At 40.8% G+C, this 19133-nt stretch overlaps 1 protein-coding gene across 2 annotated transcripts in view; it reads left to right on the plus strand.

Annotated features, from left to right (window-relative positions):
- necab2 (N-terminal EF-hand calcium binding protein 2) overlaps positions 1–19133 on the plus strand; it is a 148861-nt gene that overhangs the window by 78906 nt on the left and 50822 nt on the right. For both annotated transcript variants that reach the window (XM_074632134.1, XM_074632133.1), the window contains exons 6-7: positions 5377–5513; positions 5935–6059. In XM_074632134.1, coding sequence (XP_074488235.1) covers positions 5377–5513; positions 5935–6059 — 262 coding nt within the window. The remainder of the gene's footprint in view (positions 1–5376; positions 5514–5934; positions 6060–19133) is intronic.

Here is a 19133-nt window from a genome sequence, read left to right on the forward strand (position 1 = left end):
GATGCGTGCGCATTCAGGGGGCAAAACCACTTTGGCAGCCGGTCACAAGATTGCAGTCAACCGTTGTGATCAACGTAGATTTAGCATTGTTGGTACATTCTTGTTGACAATACTAGACCCCCTGCAGATTTGACCAGCAGATACCATTATCATATGATGTATTAGTATGAGATGTGATTATGTTAAATCAGACATAAGTGTGATTTGACTTGGGGGATCACGGTTTGTTTGGTTGACACTCCGGTCAGAGTTACGTGAGCCCCTCTTGATGGCCGCCGCCAGACACTTTTCCTTAGCGATTCCTCAACAGGTTTAACGTTAATATAAAACTGGAGACTTGGATTTTGGTCTAGTTATTAGTACAACCAGTCACACAGCAACTCTTTGTATGTCGGGCAGGTGAACATTAACATTAGACCCCTTGACAGCTCTCTATTAAATAGCGCGTTGCTGGTTGCTAGCTAACGTTAGAGGTTAGCCCTCAGATGGAAAGGTAACGTCAAAAGTCAATACAATATTGCAGATATGTCCGATTCAAATTCAAACGAACGTTAGCTAACGTTAGCTTCCACGGACGCTTGTTGTTGTGACCACGGTGGAGGAGGAGTGGCTGCCCCGGTGGAGTACCAGACGTCTTCCCTACAAAAATGTAAAATTATGGCATACCGGAGTGAGCGTTCCCCCGTCATAGTCACAGATTTTTGGAAATTAATTAACAACACAAAACAATGACAAATATTGTCCAGAAACCCTCACAGGTACTGCATTTAGCATAAAAAATATGCTCATATCATAACATGGCAAACTGAAGCCCAACAGGCAACAACAGCTGTCAGAGTGTCAGTGTGCTGACTTCACTATGACGTGCACAAAACTGCATGTGATTATCATAAAGTGGGCATGTCTGTAAAGGGGAGACTCGCGGGTACACATAGAACCCATTTTCATTCATATATCCTGAGCTCAGAGGCCAAGGGACCCCTTTGAATATGGCCACGCCAGTTTTTCCTCGCCAAAATTTTGCCTAAGTTTGGAGCGTTATTCAGCCTTCTTCCTGAAAAGCTAGTATGGCTTGATTGAACGTATGCAACAACCCAAAAATAAATCGCAATTACACATTAAAGAAATTAGTGACGCATAATAAATGTGAGTGCTTAACCTGCATAACGCTGTAGAGAAAATATATCAGCATGCTCAATATGCCAAATAGATGTTGTGCCGTATCAAGAATCTATCAGCATTTTCTTATTTAATGACTAAGTGCCTATAATGGACTCATAATGCATTCATAATCTCTTCAAGAAAACCGACAAAATTCCTATTTATCATTTCTGTTTATTCAGACGTGTATCCCACTTTGGTAATTGAATCTCAGCATGGTAGTCATTAGTGAGTCATCAGGGTAAAATGGCAAATAAAAAATGGTACCACAAGCCTAAATTCTATAATCGTAGTGATTTTTGTTGTGTTACAGATAGATGTGTGTTTTACACTCTGAGTGGATGCTGTTGAAAATCAGAACAGGCTGACTGGACTATTCCACACATTAGCCTCCTCTAAGTCTGCGTGCTTGCATGTTTGAGTGTATGCGTGTTTGTGTGAAGACACGCGTGCCATTGACTGTGATAATGGAAGTCAATACGACCTGTGTGATTCTGCGTCTCACGGGAGCGTTTGTCTTTGATTAGAGCGCAGCAGAGAACGGCTGAGTGCGCAGGACCCTTAATTGTCTCCATGAACCACTGCACCATGACTTCTGACAGTAAAGCTGGCATGACTGACTGACTCCGCTCTCTGGAGTGCATATGTAGTCAATGATGGCCTGGAGTTTGATAGTGAGGTTTTTGTGTGTTATTCCGACACGTCTTTGGCCTTAACATGTCTGAGCAGCACGTGAAATTTGACGATTCAGTTTCTGGTAATCGTCAAATGTGAAATATCAAAGTTGAGCCTCAAAGTCAGTTGACTGTTTGCTAAACCCCACCCCCCTTAGTTTACTTTTGCTTCACCTTCTGTTTTCAGACAGCACACATGCAATTTACAGTGATAATGGCAGATAGTGGCAGATTTACCATTTGAAATACACATTTATTGAAAGAACTGGTCCCAGCGGCGCCGGAATGAGTTTTGAAGTGGGGGGACATCCAGTTTTGGACGACGTAATACAGTGTTTCCCACAGGATTTTGTGAGACTCTAGTGGGTGGACGTTGTGCTCTAGTAAACAATTTAATCATAAACACATAAATTGTATATGAACGTTGATGACACGGCAAAAAGTCACACCCACAAAGCTTGGTAAATGAGACAGGGTCCGTGTTTCAAGACGGGTGGGTTTGTCGACATTCCCGCAGACCCCTGATGCATTGAGGACAGTCTGCACCAGTTGACAGTCACGCTGGGAGCCCCGTCCCTCCCCGAAAATTACATAAATTGGGTATCCCCATTGTAGCCATTTCATTGTAGTGAGACCATTTTTTTTCACTTGACCTCACTGTATAAAATGACCTGTCGTGACCTCTAGGATAATCACAGCCTCATGAAACGTTACAACCACAAACTAGAGACCTAGAGCATTCAGAGGATGGATAGCTTTCTTAGGTAGATTGACAATAAGGGGGTTTCTGAGCACTTTCCAGAACAGAAGTGCTCGCCATCCAATTCCTGAAAAATGCAATTTTTGCAGAAATCTCTAAATGTCAAAAGTTTTTTATACCAAATCACAGCATGGCTTTTTCTATTGTGTTCGTCATGGTCTTGGTGTCTTAATCTGGTATTTTGGAGGGATTATTGATCATTTTTTATCAATTCTTGAGGTTAAAATTAGCACCAAATCTGTGTAACAAATGGTATCAACCCAAAAATTGCTGCAACAACTTATGAGACATAATAGAGCATGGGAATGGCTATCCTATACTTCTATCATAATGTTCTACGCCTTTATACATTTTCACAAATTATTTTGATTAACTAATTCATGTTCATTTTTGATTAATGACTAGAACAACTTGACACACTCAAATTAATCTTCAGGTTCCCAGCTTTCAGATGATGTTCACCACTTCTATGTGACATCTACTGTTGACCTGCTATCTCCCCCTTAAGACCCCCTCTACCCCCTAAACAGTCAAAAAGCGGTCTAATGTGGGTCACAGAGGGTTAAAAGCAAAGAATTGTGCTCATTAGAGCCTCGTACACACAATTTCAACATGAGGAGAAATCCAAAGCTTGACAGCCCTGCTGTGCCATTAGTTACGGTTGCTAAGCTACGATTGGACAGTCACCGTTCGGGGGAGGTGTTTTTAGCGAACAGTCAAATCCCTGAATAATTAAAAGGTGGCAGCGATAAGGTCATAAGAGTTAGAGCAGGAGCTCTAGTCTTATCTGAAGCAGCCAACTCCTTTGACAGTTCACCATGTTCACCCTGTCAGCAGTGCAGCTCAGGGACTCTTTGATGCTGTCTCCAGGATGTCATCTCTTTTTTCACTCCCCTCTTTGAGAAAGTCTTGCTCAGGTTAATAAACTTCAAACTTTGAATAGATTTCCCCGTCAAGGTTTCATTGAAGCAGTGGTGACAATTTAAAACCGGTCTATGAGAATGATTGATTACCTATGGATCAATACTCTGTGAGCTGAATGTATGATCTGCAATGCTCAGTTTGTCTGCGAGAGTCAGTGTTGTATGGAGTAGTGATTGACGCTGACAACTGAAGATTTCTTTGATTTCCAGACGTTTTTCTTTTTTTGTCATAATGCTGTTGTGTAAGAGAAGGAGGATAACATTTCAGTCTGGCCGTGCGTTATTCCTGCTGAATCTGAAACAATATACAGTATAACCTCAAAACAGCACTTCTAATTCCCCACGGGCCAGGCTTTAAGCTCAGACTAAAAGCTTTTTAAGGTTTGAAACAAACTTTCAGGCCAAAGTCCTAACAGTGAATCAGGGGGAGACTCGGAGGGAGAAGAGGAGAAGATTGAGGAGTGTGAGGGAAAGGAGAGGGGGAAGACGGCAACAGAGAGAGTGAAAGATACTAGTCTATTTTTACTCGTTATTTTTGCCTCCCTGCATGCTGCCTGTCCACCTTGAGAAGCCCTTCGACCGTCAAATGGATGCAAGGAAGGAACTCAGAGAGATTTGTGCAGGAAAATCTTTTCAGAGGAGTGAAGGGAACACAGTGAGAAGAGAGGCTGCGGCGCTGTGATGTGTGAAAGACAGGATAAAGAGACTTTTTTTTTTTTCAAATAGATTTTTTATGGACATTTTGGCATTAAAGGAACAGTCTGTAATATTTCGGGGGAGCTATTTGAAGAAATGGAATATAATATTCATAACTATGTTTTCATTAGTGTATTATCACCTGAAACTAAGAATCATTGTGTTTTCGTTAGCTTAGAATGAGCCCTATTACTTTTCTTTTATGAGATGCAGTGGGAATGAAGATAAAAGACAAGATCAACTTTCTACCAACTAGCGAACCCTACTCTCTAGTAGTGTTGTAAATTCCCTTTTATTTATTTTTTAGCCCACCACCACCCCCCTCTTCGGAGGACTAAATTTACTTTCTTTTTCAAATTAGGAAAAAAAAAGTGATAATACTAATAATAATTATAATCTAAATCATAAAGATAACAATGTTACTTAAAAAAAAAAAAGAAGTAGTGCAACATATAAACAGACAACAGCAACAGAGAGTGGACACATGCATGTAAACAGACAAATATCAACAGTTACAGAAAGCAAGGAGCTGACAGACATAGAACACAGACATAGACTTTTCCTCTCTTACGTATTAACTGTGTAAGATGGGGTATGGGTAAGGGTTAATGGTGATATGAAGATGATAGTAGTGACGGGTGGCATTTAGCTTTTCATATTGAGCCCTTCATATCTACATAGGAAGCGGGTCCTCTTCACAGAGTCTGCCATGTTGCTCCGCCATGTTTCTACAGTAGCCCAGAACGGAGAAACCAAACACTGGCTCTAGAGAGAGCCTTTCACTTTTGTTCACGTTTTTACATTACCTGAAGGTCACCGTAGTTCTCTGACACGCTTGTGAAACTGCGGCAATGTGAGCTGCAGAGTTCAAAACCGTGGTACCGCCAGTCTGACTTCCGTTCCTAAAGTAGTGTTATTATGATATGGATGGCCTCTGAGCAAGGCGAACGGCGTTACTATGGTTTTACACTCGGCGGCTCACGTTACCACAGTCTTGGAAAAGGAGGAGTGAGTGGAGGGGTCTTCACTCAGCTAGATGTCCCCAAATCCTACACACTGTACCTTGAAAACCTTTGACTGAATGACTCGCTTCTAGTTTCAAGTAAGGTTTATAAATGACATACACGATCATGGTATTTTTTCTTCTCTTTTGTTTCCTCAGGTTTATGAGAGAGGAACCAACGTGGAGCAGTTTGTGACCCGTTTCCTGCTGAAGGAATCAGCCAATCAGATCCAGTCTCTCCTGAGCTCTGTGGAGAGTGCCGTGGACGCAATTGACGAGCAGCACAGCCAATCAGGGTGAGACAATGAGGGCGTCACTGTGTCCGGCTGTTGGAATGCCTTTGCGTGTGTGTGTGTGTGTGTGTTTGTTTGTGTTCATGACTGTACACATGTACCATTGCATTATGTGTAAAACTCAGATTGTCAGCGGTGATAATGGAAACCAAACAGTGTTTCAAGCGCAAATCTTTTCTGGTTAAATTGTCTGTCGCTCACACACAGGCTCGCATGCAAGCACACACACATACACACACACACACAGAAACAGGTTCATCTTGTTAATCCCATTTTCATCACCCTCTATTTATCTCCCTATCCCTTATACATCTTCATCATCTCCTGTGGATCTTTCCTTCACCCCTCCACGATCCCACACTATTTTCTCATCATTTAATTCCTGTTTTCTTTCCTCCCCCTTCTCCCTCCCTCTGTTTTTCAGTCATCTACCTGCCAAGGTGAGTCCACGGATGTCAGAGAGGCGCAACGAAAACATCGTCCCTGACTATCCCCCAAACAACAGAGTTAGCGCCAGGGAGGCTGTCAGGACCATCAACACTGCTTCAGGTGACACACACACACACACACACACACACACACACACACACACACCCACACTGCAGCACCTCCTCTGAATTTATGGTTGGAGACCATCCGTCACGCGCTTGTACTGAATGATTAGCCTCATATCCACAATCTTTAGTGAGGGGACATCACTTTGGGTGAGCGCAAATCAAACTCTGCCCGCCACTCAGCAGTTTTTCATCCACTGTATACACACACACTCACTCCTACGTGATTTACTCTCCATTGTAAAACACCTCAATCAGCCACCTGCACAGGTTTCCTGCAGCTTTCCTACAGCGGACAGCGTACTGCAGATAAACTGGTGGAGGGAACAGGGTTTAGAGACGTGAGACGGGGGAGGGAGAAAGAGGGGAGGAAGGAGGGAGAGTGAAGAAGTTGAAGGTGAGGGAACGAGAAATGGAAAGAAGGCTGAAGAAGCAAAGGAAGAAGGTAGAGAGTTGGTTAATAATGGGGCTGGGATGATACACCCATCTCCCGATTTGACTATCAAAATACTTGGGTGCCGATTCGATATGTATTGTGATTTCATATTACGATTTATTGTGATTTTTGTTAAGTTTTGTAACACTAGACCATGGGGAAAGTTATTTAGGAAAATATCTAAATTAATACAGTAAGAATGTTTGATTTTCAGCATGTATGTAGTCAGAGACGTTCTGAAGTCAAATATATCATTATGTCATTGTCAGGCATTATTTATTAATTTTTTTTCCAGCAACCCAAAAATCTAAGAATGAAGACATTTCCCTCACAAATTAGTAATTAATTTATTACTTTGAATTTATAAGGGACATGTAGTGTTTTATACTCCAATCAATTGTATTTCCATATATGTATTTTGTATATACAGTTCCTTTTGTTAACACATTATTTTGAAAACCAGACGTACTCACGCGTGTATACTTTCGCTTACTTTGCCAAGTCTATCGCTAGCTCTCCTGTTAGCTATGTTTTCTTTAAACATCCATGGTCAGCTCCATGAGGGCCGTTTAAATGCATTTAACATAAATGTCAGTATATGGGTGCTCTACGGTTGTAGCGTCGGCTGATTTGAACACGGAGATGAGAGTGACGGCTGGCTTGACCGCACAATACCGCAATACAATAACGTTACCTGTCTGTGACAGAGTTAGCATGCAGCTTTAGCCGTGATGTCTAGCTCTGCTTTTCCTGTCAATGAGTGAAACCCAAAGTGTTTCCATACTTTACTGTATGTGTAGTGTGTAACACTTTGGATTTAAATTGTGAGGGTGCAGGTCGTATCCAAGCGGACCCTCTTTGTTTTGGTTGACGGATATGACTTAATATTACTCAGACTACAACAATAAAAGCGGTAACTTTCTTCTATCTCCACATAAACTATAAATATACTGTATATATATAGATGTAGCTTCTAGTATTAAAAAATATATTTCAAAATCGTTAAAAAAATTATTGCGATGCATAGGTGAATCGATTTTTTTCCCACCTCTAGTTAGTATATGAATTTCTGTCAAACCATTAAGTATGTATATGAGTCCAGTCAGCACTTAACACTTCAAATCTGCCATGTAGTGCTGTTTTTAATGGAGTGTGTGTGTGCGTGTATGAGTGTGTGTTGTGTGTGTGTGTGTGTGTGTGTGTGTGTGTGTGTGTGTGTTACAGCAGCTAAAACAGACCCAAATTGATTGAGGCTGGTAATTCTCTTTGACGATGTGCAGGACCCTCATTATTCTTCCTCTTTCTCTCTCACTCCGTTAATCTGTTACAGCTGTCCTCTCTCTCTCTTTCTCTCTCTCTGTCTTCCTCCACCAGCTGGTAGTTAACAGCGCAGCGCACGCTCGCCTTGACACTTTGCACCCACTCGAACAAATTGCTTACTGAAGAAATGACACTTCAAAAGTTGTTGAGATACGGCATCACTTTGTCGCAACACAAACTTCCCAGAAGAAGAAAGAAAATGCAGTTGAGTCAAGGCGTGGGGAGAGGAAAGTCTCAAAGGGCAAAGCAGGGTTAGAAAAGTTGAACAATTTAAAGTCAGAAAATTACTTTCACACTGTGGCAAACATTACAAATGTCATTGATAATACATCTGTTCTACATCTTCCATGTGTATACTGTAGTGGGTGGCCAATTCGAATGCATTGCTCGGTTCAAGGACATCATTAGATTGAATCGCTCTAGCTTCATCAATAATCAATATGAAATGCTTTGACTATTACTGCTATTACTGACTGTTACTGGCAATACTGTATATTTTCTATTTCCTATTGTCAAATTATAGATATCAGAGTTCCCATGGACACTCCATTGAAGTTATTGTATGCTTTGGAAAAGCAACATATTTTTAGAGCATGCATGATTTATAGGTAAAAACATACAAAACCACTGGTATAGCTGCTGTGTCCTGTCAGTGTAGGCATGTGGCGCTTTCTGTAGTTGTACTGGAAAACAACACCCTCTTATTGTTTGTGCTGTAATGTAATTAATCGTACTTTTAACAAAATCTCACACATTTACAATGATATCTGGAATTGAAAGGTGCTATTTATAACATTCAGCCACTCGATGACGCATTCTTTCTCCCCCGTTCCATTGCATTCACTTCACAACAAGTGGTTGCCAGTTTTTGGCAAAACCTGAATATATTTCATGGTCAGAGTGTCACTTGTTGCCATAGTAAATATTCAAGTATTCTGCAGCCTGATGGAGACACTAGTGTCAAACTCAGCCATTTATCCGGGGTTTTTTTCACAATAATTAGCAACTTGATCGCTGACGACCCAGAGATACCACTTGATACCAACGTTGTTATACTGTTGGCTCACGAGCCTTGTTAGAAGTGGGAACAAACGTCAACTATCTTCCACAGGGATAAACAAAACAATCATTTTGGACCCGTTAACATTTTTAAAATGATTAATTCACAATCATAATCATTTTTGATGGAAAAGCAATACTTTTTTTCTGCTTCTTTCTAAAATTTCTGTGGATGTATTATTTTTTATTATTATTATTCATCTACGTAAAAATTTTATCAATATGACCATTAAAGGGACTATTTGTAACTTTCAGAAATGCTTCTTAACAGCAACACCTGTGGCCGTGAAATCAACGAAAGTCAGCGTCGAGCTCGCGCTTGCTCGCTCTAAATATACCTGAACGAGCATCGCTCAGAACAGTGAGGCGACACACGTCAGCTAAAACCACAATATCACTCTATATTTCAGCTGCTTGGCAGTAATGTTAGCTGACCAGACCAAGGTCTCTCCATGAACATGATTTAGATCTGATCTTAGTGTTGGCTTTTCCTGCCTCAGCGCAGGCTGATGCAGCGGGGCTCTGCAGCGTGTCTCCCTGCTCTCTCCGCCCGCAGCCGGAGAGAGCAGAGGAGACACCGGCAGTCGGTAGGTAACAAGACGGTAACGTTACTCGCTGAGGAGCTTCGTCACTTCACAAGACGCGGGAAACCTCTGTTGGTCTGGAGGAGCTGCAGCATTTATTTCTGCACAAACATCCACTGTACATTCACTAGATATTCTCAGAGCTACTAACTCTTCTGCAGTGTGGAGTGAGCGCGCGTTCACGTCTAGAGGTGGAGCGAGCTGAGCGAGAACGCGCGCGCTGTCTGAGTGAAGGTAGGCAGGCAGAGGAGGAGAGGCGCATTTGTGGCGACCCGCTACATTTATACGCTTAAAAAGTTACAAACAGTCCCTTTAATGTGGTAATGATTTATTAACATTTAACTAATAATATCTTCTGTATTGAAATACCAACAGCACGTGAATGTACCTTCCAACCCGAATCAGAAAAACATCTAAAAAGAAATGGAAAAAGCTGCTGGTGTTTCAGTGGTAACATCTCACTGAGTGCTATGGAGCAAACAATAGAGCTGTTGTCAAAGCCATTATTGATTTGCTGAGTGATCAGTAGAGCAGAGATCAATCTTCTGTGTTTTAATAAACAAGTGTTCAATACGTGGCCCTCACACTGCATTAAATCTGTGAAGCAGAAAACTACAGCGTTTCCCAAAACAGGTCACGTAGAACAGGGTTCTCAAACTTTTTGTTGCCAGGGATCCCTTACAGGGGATATTTATATATAAATTATATAAGTATGTAATAATAATATATAAATCCCCAAATAGCCCATGAAATAAGGAATAATCCCACAACATTATTCATTATTCATATTCTCAGACGGATATCGCTGTTTGTTCTGTGGAGAGGTGTGTGTGTACAGTAGTGCGACAGCAGCACAGTCCCGAAGCTATTTCTCACCGAAGCTTCGAAGCCCAAAAAATGGTATTTGGGACAGCGCTAGTTTTATCCAAATTGCATTTGTAGAGGTGTGTGCATTTGGATAAAACTTGACAGCATTTATACTTTTCAAGTAATTGATCTTAAAAGCTTCCAGAAAATGAACAGTAGCAAGACTTTCATAGTCCTAATGAATCCAGACGTTTAAATGTACCAGTCTAAAGCTGACTTTCAGAAATGCATCAACTTATAAAAAAATAATAATATTAATAATATAAAAATAATGGACTTATTGCTGTGTGTCACAATCACATGTCACATCATGTTACAACGTGGGTGGGAGTAATGGACAGAATAGGTTTGTTTTATTGGATTTTTTAAGGATCCAGCACAATTTCATAATTTATAGCAAATTATTTCGCGGACTCCCTGAGAGGTTACCACGGACCCCACTTTGAGAGTCACTGATGTAAAACGTAGAAATGCTCACTGTTACAACCTACACATCATGTATACCAAGGCCAGCCGTGTGTGACTTGAACTTAAAGCACAAATTGGGTTTACACAAGTCGGTTGCCTCGATGGGATCTTGTGATTTATGGGCTCACTGATGCAGTTAAGTGAGGAGAGTGTTTCTAACAGTTACCTTGGTTTCTATAAATCGTTTTTGTTTCATCGGGATGACGCGCACACACACAGATTCTGACATAGCTGTCAGACTGGATGAGGCATGGCAGTGATGGCTCTTTATTCTCACGCAGCTTTGAATCTGACAGCACGCTGCCAAAGAACAGTTAACTCTTCAACCTATATCTCTAAAAATACGTCCTCATACATGACACACACTGTGCTATGACAAAAGAGTCTTTTATTCCTGCTTGAGACTTCGCACCACCCTGATACTGACTGCTCACATTGGTAGAAATACACAGGGACACAAGAATATAAACACAGGGACTGAATTTCAGTAGACAAAATATCCAAGTGTTGCACTGTACAACTTCAAATGCTATAAATCCACAGAGTAGTTGTTAAGGGAAAATCCTATTCTTCTACTTATTTTTCGATGTTGTTCCCTCATTACACTCAGGGAACAGTTTGACATTTTGGGATTTACTGTTATTTGCATCCTTCCTGAGAGTTAGATGAGACGATCAATACCACTCTCATGTCTCCATCCAGTTAGCATAAACGGGGAAACAGCTAGCCTGGCTCTGTCTGCAAGTCCCCCTATGAACACATCTTAAGCTCACAGCTTATCATGTTGAATGGCGTTCGTTTTATCCGTGCAAAAGTGTAAAAACAATTTCCTGGCTAAATAGCTGCTGGTTGTAGCTTCACACATATAATTAAAAAGCAAGGAATTACTGTGTGTCCTTTGCATATCTCGAGAACCGTTCATCCGATCGACTTCATACTTTGCGGGTGTATTGCTGGGGACCCCATGGAGTGCTTTGTTGAATTTGGTGCAATTTTGACACTGGACACGTTCAGTATTAATAAACTTTGGAAAAATCTACGCTCTGTTCAGCAGTGGGGGGCGGGGCTTCAGGGCTCTACCGACAGTCCACCAGAGTCGTGCTCTGAGCTGGTGTCTGTATCAGCAGAACTCTGTTCAAAGAAATAACAACGTGGCTCTAATTACTGATTAATTGTACCAACAAAATTAGATTCACCATCTTTTCTGAATCTGTCCAAACATCTCCTGTAATTCGGCCAACACATAATCCACCAAAGAGCACATCTTTATTTTACCGAAAGGAAAAGCAGTCTGGTGAGAGGGACTCTTAATAAGCACCAGTTCGACACAACACAACGTTTTCTACATTTACTGTGGGGTTTTCCTGATTTTATCAGCTTTTCCCTCATCAACTTCTCACAGAACTTCTGAATTTATTATCATTTAGTGGGTTTTTGTTTGGGAAGCCTCGCGCCATCTCCCGTGCTGCAGCACCACTGTCCGCCTGAACTGATACAGATTTGCTGGCAGGGGCGCTGTTTCACCAAAACACAAATATCACTATTTATTGACAGAATGTTTGCAGGTGCGGGCGGGAGTAGAACACACACATTGAGGGAAAACAGTCCCAAACTACAATGTTTTTCTCTGAAGTAGAAGTACACAGTAAGTAGTATACAGTTGTAAGTTATTTCAGGGTACAGTGAGTTAGAATTGTAACATAATTCAATATTTTTTCTAAACATCTAAACATCACAGTAAACCTGTAGCTGTTTGGGGCCCTTTTAGTTGGGGGCCCCAGGCAGTTGCCTAATGGTAGAGTCTGCCCCTTTTTAACGGTATTTCACTGGTGTTTCTGACCTTGAGTAGCCACCACTATGGTGTCGTGGCAGGTGTATTGCGGAGGACCCAAGGAAACGCAGTGTCAAGTGTGAAGTTGTTTCTATGAGTGGTTCTCGAGAAAGATGCAAACCACAGGCCAAGCATTCGGCCCGTTTTGAACGGGCACTGCACTAGTGAGAGTGAGAGTGGTATCTATGTTTTTCATATTACTTAATGTTGAACTGTTTCTTTAAGGGACAGTAAAATAAGAGAGAGGTGAGGTGACAGAGGAGGCTGATGGTTTTTAAGTCACGTTGTTAGAGGTGCAGATTACTCATCTTGTCCTGTATGTCCTGTACATCATGACACACAAGTCCTTGTTGGTTTTTTTCAGCAAAATGATTTATTAACATGTCCTTAGGGAAGAATAAAATAAGAGAGATTTTCTTTTTATTGAGTAGTATCTCACCTTAAATGACTCATAATATATGGCCCTTGACCCTGACGCAGATACGATGTGTTAATAGAGACCATATGAGCAAGAGATGACCCAGGGCACTGACAGTGACATAGCAGTCCAATAAAACAAAACCAAAGTGCTGCTGGGTAATAAAGTATCCCCCAGTGAATACTGTATATATATACATAGAGGGGGTCTTTCGGGGAAGATAGCAGCTCAACAGTAGATGTCACATAGAAGTGGTGTAAATCATCTGAGAGCTGGGAATCTGAAAATTAATTTGAGATGCAGCTCAGCACTGTGTGTCAAGTTGTTCTAGTCATAAGTCAGAAATAAACATAAATTGATTCATTAATTAATAAATTAAAATAAATAGTAAAAGTGTATAAGGGCTTAGAACAATATGATAGAAGTATAGGATAGCCATTGCCATGCTCACTTATGTCTCATGAGTTGTTGCAGCAATATTTGGGTTGATATTATTTGCTAAACAGATTTGGTGCTAAATTTAACAATTTTTTTACCACTCAAGAATTAATAAAAATGATCAATAATCCCTCCAAATATTCACATAAAGACACCAAGACCTTGAGGAACACCATAGAAAAAACCATGCTGTGATTTGGTATCAAAAACTTTTGACATTTGGAGATTTCTGCAAGAATTGCATTTTTCGGCGATTGGATGGCGAGCACTTCTGTTCTGGAAACTGCTCAGAAACCTCCTTATTGTCAATATACTTAGGAAAGCCATCCATCCTCTGAATGCTCTAGGTCTCTAGTTTGTGGTTGTAAAGTTTCATGAGGCTGTGATTATCCTAGAGGTCACCAAAAGTAATTTCATACAGTGATGTCAAATTAAAAAAAATCATCTCACTATAGTGAAATGGCTACTCTGGCGACTAACATCTGGCTCATTGGATCCATAAGAGTCTCAGCTTTACAGTGATACCCAATTTGTGTAATTCCAAGACTGTGAAGAGGAGACTCGTGGGTACCCATAGAACCCATTTTGAGTCACATATCTTGAGGTCAGAGGTTAAGGGTCCCCTTTGAAAATGGCCATGCCAGTTTTTCCTCGCCAAAATTTTGCCTAACTTTGGAGCGTTATTTAGCCTCCTTCCCGACAAGCTAGCATGACATGTTTGGTACCAATGCATTCCTTATCCGTTTTCTAGTTTCATATGATATCTGTACCTTCACTTTCGCTCTAAAACCGAACCTGCTACAGCCTCTGAAAAACAGTAAAGTCATTTGGGATCGCGGGTCTCAGGGGGTTTTAAAACCCTTCTTTATTAATTCAAACTTTCAAATGCAGCAAAATACCAAGTGCACCCAAATGGATTTTACATACTGCTGATAAAAAAATCCAAATTAAAATCTACTCAGTTATTTCTGTGACCTTAAGATCATCTGAGATAAATAATAAAGCTTTTGCTTTGGGTAGAAAGTAAAAAAAGTTGTTGTTATTATTAGAGAGCCTTGTGGTAAACCAGTGGAGCATCCTAATTAATGAAGAGAATGAATTTGCTTGCTTTTTATTTCTTCAGCTGCTCATTGAAAGTGAATGTTCAAAATGCACTTTATGTGTAAATCTTAAAAAGATTAATGAAGTAAATATTCTATCATCTGACAGAAAATCTATTTTAACACAGATAGAATTTCAGAAGTTTTTACCAAAAGTGCATGACACTGAAGAAGAGCTTCCGTATTGTAAGTTTTTCTTCTCATACTACCATCCAATTATAGATACTGTATACAGGTGGCTAAACAAAAACATCTTTTTTAATGAGGATAGCACACTGGAGGGTTGTGCTGAACCTTGAAAATAAGTATCATTATGAAGAAATTATTGTAAGTTATTTCATTTTGCAGAGTACGTTGCACAAAAATAGAATTATTGCTGCTTGTGTGCGTCACACCAGCTTTTCTTCTTCTCTTTTTTTCCTGTTCTCTGGCATCAAAGTGCAGAAACAATGACAAGTTAAACATACATGACATTCAAGAGTTTTGTGTCAGTGATACTGTATGCACGGGTCTGATCTACAGCAAATGCAAAGTTTCTCTATGTGCTTCAGTTCTAGTGCTGCATAAAAGTTGATTCATGTTGACTCGTTCACAGATGACAGCTCAAACTGACAGGATTTTCAGTTCCTCCTCTATCAGCGTCCAAACATCTGTCACCTGTCAGGGGAGGCATTTCAGCACAAGTAGTCATTACATTTACAGCTATTCACCGTCACAATAGCTGGACAGTAGCTGTTGCTGAAGGGTATAATGCGCCGCTTGATTGCAGCATTTCCCAGCTGGCTCGGGAATTGGAACTGCAGCGTTTCCGGTCATCGTACAGCCTCCATGTTCTGATGAAGACATTTAGTAATATTGAACAGCGGCGGCCTGGTTTATTTCCGCAACAGATACATTTGTTTTTTGTAATTTTTGCATTAAGCCAGACTGTTAGACTCACTGCACTGTAGGATTCAGAACAGATGATGAAGGAGAGATGACGGTGTTCCAGCAACTTACTCAGCCCACTGACTGTAAGGCTGAATTTGTAAACCCCCCATTTAGCATCAACATAGCTGTAATCATATTTAATGATATGTTAGTACACACTAACACATGTTATAATTTGTTATAAAGCATTTTATCCTAGGGCTAACTCCACTAATTTATTTAACGCATTAACACAACTTGCAAGGTTGTAGTGGGCTCAGTTTTAAAGCTAGAGTGAAGATACTGATATCATATGAAACTATAAAACCTAAGGGATCCATTGGTACCATCCTTACGCAACGTTTTGGTGAAGAAAAACTATCATGGCCATTTTCAAAGGGGTCCCTTGACCTCTGACCTCAAGATATGTGTATGAAAATGGTTCTATTGGTACCCACGAGTCTCCCCTTTACAGACATGCCAACTTTATGATAATCACATGTAGTTTGGGGCAAGTCATAGTCAAGTCAGCACACTGACACTCTGACAGCTGTTGTTGCCTGTTGGGCTGCAGTTTGCCAACGGCCCTACTGTCGACAGATCATTTTGACACAAGGGGGAGAGCTAACTTCGTTCCACAGCAGCAGCCACACTGACAAGGCTGCCTGCAAATGTGTCTGCAGACGTTTTTTGTAATCGGCCTCTTGAGCGCAGACCTCGGCCGATGCCGATTATCTCAAAATGTCAGTAATCGGCCGAACGATTAGTCATAATTATAGGATATGTCTTTTCTCAATTCCCTGGCATATCGGATGAAATGTTCCAAAACCTGATCAATGCGTACCCACCTCCCCCCGTCTTCTACAGGCTACTGTAGGCGGTAAAAAATCTCTGACAGCTGAGGACCTTGATGTCAGCTGCGCTTTGTCTCGAGTCAAGACAAGTCGATTGATTAATGAATTTCTCTCCCCCTCTCCTTGTCCTACTGCCCAACCTCCTCCAATATGTATGTATCTACACTCCTGAGTCCTTTCTTCTTACCTTACGGCTACATGCATTCATATGAAGTCGCCTTGAAGTTTTGTTATCTCCCCTTTTCACGTAATAATAGCATATAGAGAGGTATGTTTGTTTTTTACTGCGAAATGAATTATTGTTTTTAGTCTTTGCAGTGAGACGAGGGGGGGAAGCAGCAGAAAAGAAAAAGCAGTAGGTGGGAGACGACTGGGGTAAGAAGCAAAGAGCGAGGAAAAGAGTAAGAGGGGTGAAAGAGAATAATTGAGCTAAAAATATCCTCCACCACCTTTAAGTCAAGCAACCGATGCTGTGTTGTTTGCTGTGTGCAATGCTTCAGTGCTTCTCCTGACACTTTACTGAAGAGCTTTAATTGTAAATGAACTGCAGTTTATTGTTCAGTGCTTTCACAGGCACAGATGCGCTCGCAGGCACAGGCTACAGTGTGTGTGTGTGTGTGTGTGTGTGTGTGTGTGTGTGTGTGTGTGTGTGTGTGTGTGTGTGTGTGTGTGTGTGTGTGTGTGTGTGTGTGTGTGTGTGTGTGTGTGTGTGTGTGCGTGTGTGTGTGTGTGTTCATGTTCATGTTCATTTATATAAAAATCCTTACCTGTGGGGAACTGGATGGAGAAGATTCTTTGACATTATCCATATATTTTATGTTTCATAGACATTTTCCTGTGAGCACCAATAGAGTGCTGCAGGGATGACGTATTTTTGAAGGCCAACCAGGAAGTTAGCATCGCCCTGGTTACCTCGACAAAAAGCCACTAGGATTTTTCCATTGGGTTTTGGATTGTTGCAGAAAATAAGCTCTGTGACAAACAAATATTGTTCAAAAAATTGGAAGTCCAAGACACTCTTCTGTCAAAAAATAAAAAAAGCTTTTATTCAAATGGCTATTTCATGATGAAATGCTAAAAACAATGCTGGTACATGTTCAGATTGAGCTGAGTACAACCCACGCGTAGCGGCACAAACAGCCTTCTTCAGGGTGTGACATTATTATTATTACATTATGTTTATGATAATCACATGCAGTTTTGGGGCAAGTCATAGTCAAGTCAGCACACTGACACACTCACAGCTGTTGTTGCCTGTTGGGCTGCAGTTTGCCATGTTATGATTTGAGCACATTTTTTTTATGCTAAATGCAGTACCTGTGAGGGTTTCTGGACAATATTTGTCCACTCCCATGTTGATAAACTGAACTTTTGTGTCCCGTAATTTGAGAGATAGTGTAACGACAGTGGACCTTTTTTAATGATTCATATGAACACATTTAAATACTGGCTGACACAGAATGGAAATTTAAATTAGGTGAATGTGGAATAACTCAAATCAGGTTTAATTGAGGAGAAAGTCAATAGAGACCCCCCTCCTCTCCTCCTCTCACCCCGCTACTAGATTCGAAGGCTGTAATTCCTCATATTTCTATAATTGACCGGGATGCTTATTTTCTAAGTCCATCGAAATGACCACTGGGCTTTTAACTCCAACTGTCTCCATGGTTACAGACTATGGTTTAGTTGATGAGTGTGTATGTGTGTGTGTGTGTGTGTGTGTATGTGTGTGTGTTTGGAGGGAGGTAGCTCCTAATTGACTGGCTGTTAAAGCTTTTAATGAAGAGTGGGCAGCCAACTCTCCAATTAGCTGTGAGGAGGCCATCGGGGGATGAAAAGAGGACGGCAGCTCAGGAGAGAGCAGAGGAGAGGGGGGGAGGAAGAAGATAGAGGGAGGAGAAGAGGAAGGAACCAAGGGAGGAGAGCGAAACAAAGGAGACAAGAAGGTGAAGAGAGAGGCGCGAATCAGAGGGAAAGTAAATGTTTTCTCAGCGTTCTTTAGTGTTCTTTATGTCACTGTTTTTTAGTCGTACCAACACACACAAATAAGCAACCATCATCAGCAAAGACAGTGAACAACAAAAGGAATATTGCAGTTCTGCACTGCACATTTCACTATTGGAGTTAAATACAGTAGTTAAAGGTGCAGTGTGAAGCATTTCATTGTCGGTAAACACTAGAGGTGCCACGATTTCGATTCTGAATGTAGCAACATCATCTTCATAAGAGGAGCCATCTGGTTTTATGGGAAATGTGGTTTTAATTTTGAGATCGCTATGAAGCTAACAAGCCCTATAAGACATAAGACATGCCAGTCTTTGTTTGTCATTGTCCTTTTTTTATTTTTTTACAGAAATCATTATACTTCTTCATACTTGACAATAAAATGTTGTGTTCATAAAATGCTACAAGAAGCACTAATCTGTACCACCAATTAAAATGTTACAAACACAGCTTAATTCTGTTCTGATTAAATATCTCATTTATTAATAATGAAGTATTAAAAAGCATCAATGCAAATGATAGACTCGCTCCTCTACCCCGTCTTTTTTGCTACAAAGTAAACATTTTCTGCCAAAATGAAATATTGCTTTAAGACCAAAGTTAATTACAAGGAGCCCAGTGTGGTATCCAAAATTCACACTGGAATAAGAGCTAAACAGAGACCCTCAAAGGAGCTGGCTTCCCATCCATCCCTTTCTCTACTGTCTTTGAACAGGCCAAGTTCCTTCCGATAAACAGATATAATTGCCTATTTATCAGCCACTTTGGAACTCCCACTTTA

The sequence above is a fragment of the Sebastes fasciatus genome, chromosome 4 (genome assembly GCF_043250625.1).
Source record: "Sebastes fasciatus isolate fSebFas1 chromosome 4, fSebFas1.pri, whole genome shotgun sequence".
NCBI classification, from domain to species: Eukaryota; Metazoa; Chordata; class Actinopteri; order Perciformes; family Sebastidae; genus Sebastes; species Sebastes fasciatus.